The sequence below is a fragment of the Urocitellus parryii genome, chromosome 5 (genome assembly GCF_045843805.1).
Source record: "Urocitellus parryii isolate mUroPar1 chromosome 5, mUroPar1.hap1, whole genome shotgun sequence".
Lineage (NCBI taxonomy): Eukaryota > Metazoa > Chordata > Mammalia > Rodentia > Sciuridae > Urocitellus > Urocitellus parryii.
In genome coordinates, this window is record NC_135535.1 from 161,290,660 (window position 1) to 161,301,024 (window position 10,365).

The 10,365-nt window shown below is 42.5% G+C and overlaps 1 protein-coding gene across 4 annotated transcripts in view; it reads left to right on the forward strand.

Moving 5' to 3' along the window:
• Vcl (vinculin) overlaps window positions 1–9,897 on the forward strand; it is a 111,366-nt gene extending 101,469 nt beyond the window's left edge. For 2 of the 4 annotated variants that reach the window (XM_026390281.2, XM_077798443.1), the window contains exons 19-22: window positions 1,465–1,668; window positions 3,673–3,876; window positions 4,253–4,357; window positions 7,721–9,897. In XM_026390281.2, coding sequence (XP_026246066.1) covers window positions 1,465–1,668; window positions 3,673–3,876; window positions 4,253–4,357; window positions 7,721–7,867 — 660 coding nt within the window. In that variant the 3' untranslated portion in view covers window positions 7,868–9,897. The remainder of the gene's footprint in view (window positions 1–1,464; window positions 1,669–3,672; window positions 3,877–4,252; window positions 4,358–7,720) is intronic. The other 2 variants (XM_026390283.2, XM_077798444.1) reach the window with 1 other exon arrangement.
• Window positions 9,898–10,365: the final 468 nt, after the last annotated feature.

Genomic DNA, 10,365 nt, shown 5'->3' on the forward strand with positions numbered 1-10,365 from the left:
ACAACTTGAACGGTGTAGGTGTTGGGGAGGAATATGTATTTGTGTGTGTGTGTTTGTCTTTTTATACTTTGTCACTCATCCCTAGCTGCAGTGAGTTAGCCTTTCTGCTCACTACAGAATGGGGTTGAGTCTTGTTGAGACAGAGTTTAGGTGAAAGGATTTAGATGGTACCTGAACCCCTTTTTGGCCCTGAATCCTCCAACTTAATTTTCACCTTTTGGTGAGACAGATTTTATATATAAGTTGATTGGTACTTTATGTATAAAGATTGATAGCAATCTCAAATACAATTCCATACAAACTCCTACTTCCTTTTGGTTACAGATGTTTGATGTATAGGACCTGTGGTCACTGTCCTTCATGTGAATGGTTTGACTTCATTGAAGCAATTCATTTTGTTTTCTTTTCCCCTCAACCTGTTTTTCAGCATCTGATCCCCCCGTTTCTTCCCTTGATCTCTTACAGTACCCGCCTCTTTTACTAAATTCATGTTCTTCCTCTCATGGTCCCTGTTCTTTTCATAGGCACCCATTTTGAGCTCCTGTGAGGGTCTTCTGAGCTGAGCCTCATTCATTGGTCAAGTCCATGTGTTGTCCAATCTGTGAATTAGATAAGTCAAGTTTGAGATGAAAGAATCTATTTTGCAATAGGAGAGAGATTTAGGTTGTATTCAAGGAGAAGCTTTTGAGGTTGGTATTAGAAACAGATGTAATAAGATATTGTGGAAGCTTTCTCTCTAAAGACTTTGGGGGGTGGGAGAGAGAGAGAGAGAGTGAGTGAGTGAGTGCCTGTGCGCACGTGGTTTTCCCTGCAATCCAGATAGGGTATTTTCTTGAGGTTCCTATAGCCGGACCATTGAGGGGTACTTAATGAATCCTCTTCACCCATCATTGATTTCCTACCTCTTTCCTGGTTTGGTGTTTCTTACCTTTGACATATTTTTTTAAATTTTGGATCTTTTAGCTGCAGAGCTGACCTGTCACTTCTTGTGTCCCAGAACAATGTTGTGACCATACAATCCAGAAAAGTGTTCATTTTCTTCTGTTCAAAGCAATTTGTGTGGCTGTGTTTACTTTTCCCTTCTAATTCCTTTTAAAGGTAATAAACTACAATTGGGTTTTGCTCCTCAAAATTGTTCTGACATGAGAATTACATGTGTCAAGTTTAATTTTAGTAGTTAAGTGTATAAAAAATGTAACTTGCTTTCTTAATATAAATATCTCTGGAAACCCTTTGCTAGTAGATCAAGACCCTTTTCTTCCTTCACCACAGGGTGACTTGGGCTGAGTGCTGCTGGAGTTCCCCCTTCTGTGGACCCTGGTTCCTCTAGCTCCTGGAGTATGCCATTTTCTTTCCCATCCTAGGCAAGCTTTGGTTACTAAACTAGCTGAAACTCAGTTTCCCAAGTCCTACTGCTCGTACTAACACTATCCCTGTTTCTCATCCTTCCCGCCATCGACAAAGCCGGGTATCCCAGCTGCTGAGGTGGGTATAGGAGTTGTAGCTGAGGCAGATGCGGTTGATGCTGTTGGGTTCTCTGTCCCCTCTGACATGGAAGACGATTACGAACCTGAGCTACTGTTAATGCCATCCAATCAGCCTGTCAACCAGCCCATTCTGGCCGCGGCTCAGTCCTTGCATCGGGAAGCTACCAAGTGGTCTAGTAAGGTACTGATAGCACTCCCAGTTGGGGACTGCTCCAAATGCATCCGGCCATGTGCAGCCTTGACACATTGCATCACTCATGATCTGTGCGGGTCCTGTGAGTCTGAGCAGGGTGGGTATCTGTTTGTCTGCACCTTGTTGTTAGGACTGGCTTCACAAGTTTGGTAGGTCTGCTAATGCCAGATTAATTGGATTGCACTTATGTTTGGGAGATGAAGAGAAATGGGGTCACTTTTTGAAAGGATTCTTTTTCTTACCAACTTTGTGGCCCTTGCTCAACTTTAAATCTCTTGAGAAGCTGTGGATGTACCTCTCAATGACTTCTAGGTCAGGAACCATTCTCTACCATTAAGAGGTCCCCTGGCCTGACCATTGAGCTTTGGCCCCTACCTCCTGCCTCCGACTGCTCACTGATGGATGGTTCAGGCATATTGATCAGGATGAGAAGCAGCTTTATATTGCAGGGTCTGTGGGGAGGACTACTTGCTCCCTTGCACTTCCCTGTGTGGCAGATGTTGGCCTTGATGGGAGCCCACAGGGAAGGGACGTCACTGACTGCTTGTTCAGGTTTCTCAGTGGGAGGAGGGATAGATAGCAACAGAGGGGATTTAGTTAACCAAATGCCAAATCTAAAATAAACTGCTATTAATTAGAATGGGGTTTCTGTTTCCTTCTCCAGCATTCTCTAAGCTGAGGTTTTGGGACTGAACCAAAGCTAGTTTGGGGAAAAAAGGGGTTGGTACTGGTCACGTTATTTCCTTTGAAGGTGGCATGTTGCAAGAAGAAAGGTTTGAAGAGTGATGGATAACAACTAACCCTGGCGCTACACTATTTCCTAACCAAAGTCTTGAAATTTGGAATGATTCTAGGTCTGTGCTGAAAGAGGTGGTTCAGAGGGCCTCATCTAATATACCCTCACCTCCTGGCTTCTTCCTGTACATGTTCTCTTCAACCTCAGTTTACTGCCTGAGACATCACACACCTACCAGCATAAACAATTAGCCATTTCATGGTGTCTGTGGAAGTCTCTCACAGAGCACCCTGTAGTGGCATGATTTGCATATGCCTCACTGCATTGTTTATAAATTGAAAAGCAAGAGGGGAGAAATGAGTGGGGCCTGGCCTTTTGAAAATAATGTAGTTGCTGTGATTTTAGGTTGTTTTATGGGCATAAAATAAATTACTTGTATATATCTTTATTATGACCCATGAAGGTTTTAGTGAACCAAATGCCAAATCTAAAATAAACTGCTGTTAAATAGAATGGGGTTCTGATTCCTTCTCCAGCATCCTCTTAGCTGAAGATTCCATTAATTGGAGGCTTCACTTTAACTGAAGGGGCTGAAGAATTGATTCTTGATGTTTTTACATGTGAAAGATTAAAATGATGTTATATTTCAGACTGACAGGACAAATGAGACACTTGAGGAAAGGCAAGAGCAGATTGGATCAGAAAATTATGCTCCCCTTTCACCAGCTGTGAACAGTTACTTTAGGTTTTACATTCTAGTGAAGTAGTGAGAATTTTGGCTGCTATTTGCAGCCAGGGTAAGAATGAAGAGGATGATTTCAGCATCTGGAAAGGCTCCTCTGTATTTTTCCTCTCTGGCCAGTTCTACTGCTTTTTCTCCTATTACAGAATGAAAATGCCTGTTTCACCAACTCCTTGGCCATGGCCCCATTTTATTGACCCTATTAACCTGGAGATGCTTAAGTGCTTGTTCAGTGCTATGCCTGCAGTGCACATGTTGCCCTTTCTGACTTATATCCAGGTCTTCCTTTTTCAGTCAGGAGATTCTTTGTCTGTCTCTGATCAAGTGCCCTGCCTCATCCTTCTCTGTTTCTCCAGTGCTATCCATATCATTCATGAACCGTCCTTTTAATCTTCTTCTCATCCTTCCAGAGGGCTGCTAGAGCAGCAGGCTCTCTCCTCTCCTGTTTTTCTGCTCCTCCCTTAACTTGGCAGAGTGTGGGCAGAGCTCACACTGTATGTTTGCTTCTCTCTAGGGCAATGATATCATTGCAGCAGCCAAGCGCATGGCTCTGCTGATGGCTGAGATGTCTCGGCTGGTAAGAGGGGGCAGTGGTACCAAGCGGGCACTCATTCAGTGTGCCAAGGACATTGCCAAGGCCTCAGATGAAGTGACTCGGTTGGCTAAGGAAGTTGCCAAGCAGTGCACAGATAAGCGGATTAGAACCAACCTCTTACAGGTACCTGGGAAAAGAGGGTGTGTGTTTGGCAGGTTGGGTGGGGAGAGTTGGGAGGAATATGAGGATAATGAGGGAGAGAAGCAGCAGAGAGAAAACTGGGTGAGTAGGGGAAATGGAAGAAAGGGGAAATATTCATGTGAGTTTGGGAAAGACAGACTCAAGAAAGTTTATTTCTTAGTCAAAGGAAAGAATGTGAATGTGTTGCCTTCTGTATAAAGGGACTGGACTAACCCCAAGAAGAAAAAAAAGTGTTTTGTTGTAATTTGAGTGCCTTCTGCATGCTAGCTACTGGAAGTAAAGAAGTGGAAGTCCTCCCCTTAAGGAACGTGTGGGCAAGACAAATATGGACACATACCAAATTAAACTTTCTCTTTAGGTATGTGAGCGAATCCCAACTATAAGCACCCAGCTCAAAATCCTGTCTACTGTAAAGGCCACCATGCTGGGCCGGACCAACATCAGTGACGAGGAATCTGAGCAGGTATGTATTTGCGGCTTTTGGTTTCTTGCTAGTAGCTTCTGTGCTATTCACTTTAATTCTGTTTTAAAGACATTTTAGCTCTGAATGAAATATTCAGCATGGGGGATGGAGTCTTATGACTCACTTTCTCAGGAGGAGAGTCTTTTGTTATAGAGCTGCATCAGAAATTTGGGACTGGGGGGTTGGGATTGTGGCTCAGTGGTACAGTGCTTGCCTGGCATGAGTGAGGCACCGAGTTCGATCCTCAGCACCACATACAAAGTAAGTAAATCAAATAAAGGTATTGTGTCCATCTACAACTAAAAAATATATTTAAAAAAAAAAAGAAATTTGGGATTGAAAGTAAAGCACTTGGGCAATTTGTGTTACTTTACAGATGGGAAAATGAGGCATAGGGAGGTTAAACGGTTGAGGTAGCACCACGAATCTGTGCCAGTTAGGCTTCTACTCAGTTCTTTTCCCTCCTACAAAAGGCTTGGCTCTCTTAAGGCTTCTGCTGCCTGTCCACTCCCACGCACTCTGTCTTTTTTGGCTGGAGAGAAGACTGTCTGCCTTCCGTTCTCGGGGTGATTTTACAGCCTTGAGGGAATGAATCATGCAGAGTGTGCAGGAGTATGAGGTGGTTAGGCCTGTTCTGAGACTTAAGTGACAGCTCAAGGTGGTGCTTCTTTTGCATTTTCTTTAGTCTTCTCACAGAGAAAGAACGATGAGGGGAGGGTTCTTAACAGTTTGTCCTGTTTCTCTCCGTTGTGGAACTGTGGCCCAGATCTTTCAGAAAACTCTCATTTGCTGGGATTGGTGGTGGGTGCCTGTAATCCCAGAAGCTCAGGAGGCTGAGACAGGAGGATAGCAAGATTTAAGATCAACCCCAGCAATTTATTAAGACCCTGTCTCAAAATAAAAAGGGCTGGGGGTATGGCTCTGATAGAGTGCCTCTGGATTTAATCCCCAGTACCTAAAACAAAACAAAACAATCCATCCTCATTTGAGCACCCCTTCCTCTTCTTATTTCCCCTCTGGAAGATCCTGCTGTGAGCCACAATCCCCTTTTCTTCTTTTGATAAAGAATACATCTTTGTTGGACTGCCCAGACAGGGCTCATACATGGAGTATGAGGCAATATATATCAGGTGCTGTGGGAGTTAAGAAAATAAGAGACACCATGTTGCCAGGTATGGTGGCGCATGCCTGTAATCCCAGCAGTTTGGGAGGCTGAGGTAGGAGGATTATAAGTTTGGGGCCAGCCTCAGCAACTCAGCAAGGCCCACAGCAACTCAGTGAGACTGTCAAAATAAATAGTAAAAAGGGCTAGGGATGTAGCTCAGTGGTAGAGTATCCCTGGGTCTAATCCCCAGTACCAAAAGCAAAACAGAACAAAAAGACACAATCCTTCCTCTTGGAGAACTCACAAATAATTTAGGTCTCTAGGCCAGAAAACAGGGGGTAGGAGCACTGTAGAAGATACAAGAAGGCTACTTTTCTTGGTTTCATTATTGCTGCTTCCACTACCATATTCTAATCCAACAGCTCTCACCTAACCTTCTCTTCTCCCAAAACAAGGGAATTGGATCTTCACCCCTAACTCTCATGTATTCTAGGTAGCATTTGGGCATTGGGCTGTTTTCCTGTCATGTGATCTCTTCTGCCTAAAGGTGGGAAAAATTGGAGAAATAAGGATAAGTTTCGAGAGATTCAGGACTTATTCATTTAACCAACAAAAATTTGTCCTGGGAATATCTACTCTGTTCCATTAAACTGTCTAGTAGTCCAGGTGTGGTGGCATATGCCTGTAATCCCAGCTACTTGAGAGGCTGAGGCAGGAGGATCATGAGTTCCAGGCCAGCCCAACAACTTAGTGAGACCCTGTTACAAGAGGAAAAAAATAAAAAGGGCCAGGGTTGTAGCTCAGTGGTAGAGTACTCCTGAATTCAATTCCCAGTTGAACCCATGCACCCCCCCCCCCAAAAAAAAAAATCCAAGGAAAAAAGGTAGAAAATGACAGTGTGGTAGAATGGAATAAATACACGACTATAAGTGAGAAGTCATGAGTTTTCATCCTGACTCTGTCAGGATGAAAGTTTGGATGGCAATCTCTAGACCTCTCTGCTCTGAAGTCCTTTTGTTGATAAGTGCAAAGATTTACTAATCAGAAATTCAAGCCCATAGTTATTTCTCCCAGAACTGTGATCCCTCTGAAGTTTCGTGCATAAATTTAATACACATGGACATTTTTCTCGGGAGAACCTACAACCTCCATTTAAATAGTTACGAATAACTCAGCTAAACAATCATTAAGGTTTCTGACTTTATGTGAGCAGAGTACCAACATTCCATTCCTATATCGTTGTGTTTGGAAGATAAACTTTGGATTTCCATAGATTGATCAGGTGGTTGGTTTATTCATTAATTGAATATTTATGAAATGCCTCCTAATGTGCCAAGAACTGGAGAACAGCTGTGAACAAAAACTGATAAAAGGGGCTGAGGATGTAGCTCAGTGCTTGCTTAGCACGTGCAAGGCCTTGGGTTCAATCTTTGGTGCCATGTGCACGCGCGCGCACACACACACACACACACCAGGGCTGGGTGTGATGGCGCACACCTGTAATCCCAGCGACTTGGGAGACTGAGGCAAGAGAACTGCAAGTTCAAAGCCAGCCCCAGCAACTTAGTGAGGCCCTAAGCAACTCAGTGAGACCCTGTGTCTCTAAATAAAATATGAAAAAGGGCTGGGGATGTGGCTCAGTGGTTAAGCACCCCTGGGTTCAATCCCTGTTACAAAAGCAAAACAAAAAAACTCAACAAAACAAACAAAAAACATGACAAAAATCTGTCCTCCATTATGGAACTTAAATTTTGTATGGACAAACAACCTATCTCAGAGCACAATAATCTAGATAAAACTTAAAATGTTTCAACGAGTGATGATGGATTCTATGGAAAAAAATGAAAGAATTGGAGGTGAGGACTATTGCAAGTTGGGAGGTGGTTTGTGATGTAAAATAATGGGAGAAAGGAAGGCCTCACTGTGGTGACAGTTGAGCTAAAAGATCTGAAGGACATGGGAGGGGAAACCAACATTTACCTAGGGGAAGATTATTCCAGGTAGAGGGGATAAATATCAAGAGTCTGGAGGGGGAGGAATGCACTTGAAGATCAAGAGGTACAGACTATACGCCATCTGAAGGCACAGTACAAGATCATGATGGTCTAGTATGGGGTCCTTTTTGGTTAATACAGCTAATCCATCAGTGATGAAAGTGAGTACAGGGAATGGTTGCAGTCCATTCTTGGCTTAACCCTATTTTGGAGACAGGATTGCATCAGGGACTACTGTAATGGAGAGTTCTTCTTTCTTGACAGGCCACAGAGATGCTAGTTCACAATGCCCAGAACCTCATGCAGTCCGTGAAGGAGACTGTAAGAGAAGCAGAAGCTGCTTCAATCAAAATTCGAACAGATGCTGGATTTACACTGCGCTGGGTCAGAAAGACTCCCTGGTACCAGTAGGTACCCAGCCAAACCTGGCTGGTACGGAAACCCCTACTGAAAAGAAGAATAATCCGAGTTCCAGAAGCCATCTGAAGTTGCTGGGGGTTGAAAGCCACATCCCAGCCTGACATATCAGAAAGGAATGGGGTCTCTTCACATTACAAAACATTTATACTCTTTGTCATGGACACTTTGAAATATGTCTCCATATAAATTCTGTATTCTCAAACACAGTTAAACTCATGTATACTCTGTCTCAATAGGTGGACTGGGTTTCTAGCCCATGGACTTCACATAAGCTCAGAATTTAAGAGTGAAAACACTAGCCAGACACCCTAGGGGACATTTCCCTCTTGTTTCCTTTTCACCAGCCAGTTAAGAAAATCTCTCTGCTTCCAAAAAATTGTTTGGGCTTTCCATGTTGCTACTGACCCCGCCTGCCCTGGGTTGTGCTACCTGGGTCCTTTTCAGAAGTGAGCTTTGCTGCTGCAGGAAAAGGTAGCCTTTGGGAGCCCCAACATATAGGCCTGGATTCATTTCCTGCCTCTCCCCAATTTAATTCAAGTTTCCACACACTAGCAAACTTCACTGTCAAGAGGAAATCACAGAATCATGATTCTGTCTTTACTATGCCCCTGAGCAATGTCTGTGCTAGGGAAACTTCTTGTCCCATGGCAGTCCTCAGCCTGCCAAGGTAACCATCCCATGAATACACTGTGTGCCCTGGTGCTCTCTGTCACTAGAGGGGCAGAGTAGCCAGGGTGTGGCCCTGCCCATCTTCCCAAGGGGGTCATGCTCAGGCGTTCCAAGCTTTGTCACTGCCTGCAAAGGTCTGTGCTGAGGACTTATCATTCATTCTTAGCTCTTTATTGTTCTTTTTTAAGCTGAAATGCTGCATTTAATTTTTAACCAAATCATGTTCTGGCTTTTGTAGTCTTCCCCTAAACCCTTCCTAAATAAGATTTTTAAATATATGTAGGTGTTCTTTCTTTTCTTTTTTGGGAAATTGGAGTCTCACTATGTTGCCAAGCCTGGTCTCAAACTCCTGGGTTCAAGGGATACTACTGTCTTGACCTCCTGAATAGATGGGACTACAGGCATATGTCACTATACTTTGGTTTGTATGTAATTTCAAAAGATCCTTTTTTATCCTTTTGAAATTCAGTTCATAAGAATTAGTACTAGACCTCTGAGATTGTCTAATGAAAAGGCAATCCTGTTAAAGGACACTTCTATCTAAGGGAGAGTGGTATTTGCAGACTAGAATTTGAATGCTTCTGGGACTAAATCAATGGTAAATACTCCTGGAATTCCTATTTCCCTTCAACCAACTAAACCAAGCCCCTTTATACTCTCCTAAATATAATTGAAAATAATGAGCATAATATTTAATCATCACCATAGTAAATTTCCTATTACGCAATGTTAAAAGGCAATTTTCCCTCCCCTCCCCCCGACACTTATCACTACTGCGTAAGCATTCTCCAGCACGTAAACCATATTTCTTTCCAAACCCAAAATGAAAAAAGTAAAGGAGTGAGACCCTTGGTCTAAATATGCTTTCCTTTCACCCCCAATGTGTGTTAGATCCCATCATCAAATGTATAGCACTTGTCTTAAGGTGGTCCTGCACACTCAGGCTACCTCTATTTCCTTTTAACTGATAAAAGATTATTTTAAGGCCCTCAGCATATTTGTATAATTGCTTACCTGATATAAATGCAATATTAATGCCTTTAAAGTATGAATCTATGCCAAAGATCACCTTTTGTTTTACTGAAGATTACTTAGAAGAAATAAGAAAAATTTCTGTTCTTCAAGTTCTTCCGGTGTTGAGACACTGGTTTTACACTTTATGCCAGATGTGCTTTTCTCTAACAACAGTGCTCAAGACACAGTGAAGCAAACAAAACAAAACAAATCCCTGAATGGTAGAGGTGTCACCACTTAAAAAAAAATACATTTGTAAGCTAGGATTTGTTATATGCAAATATTTTCTGCTTCCTCTTTTTTCTGTTTAAAACAATAAAATGCATTTGTATAAATAATGCTCTAAAGTTGGATGTTATTTTAGTAAGAACTTTTAGGTCAAGTTTTTCCTTTATTTTTGAAGAATAGCCAATTAAACTAATCCTTAAGACCTGGAAACTAAAGATGTAGAAATCGACAGTAGTATTTTAACTTAACAAGGATCTGTGTGATAAAGGACAACTTTGGGGATTATATACTAGAAGTAGCAGTGACAAAGGTTAACAGAAGGCAGAAAGCAGCCAGATGATACAGATCACCCACTGGTTGAAGAAGTCTTTCTATTTAATAGGAATGACCATCACTATCCCTTAAAAAGCCTAAGTTATTAAATGTGCAGAACCACAAATCCATTTTTTTATATTCTAAAATTCAGCATAGGAAGTTTCTCAAGGACCTACCAGGGCTCCGGAGCAGAACTAGCTTTTGGAGACATATTCCTCTTCTTGAGCCCCGACTAGAACAGTACGAGGAGATTTTTAAAAAAT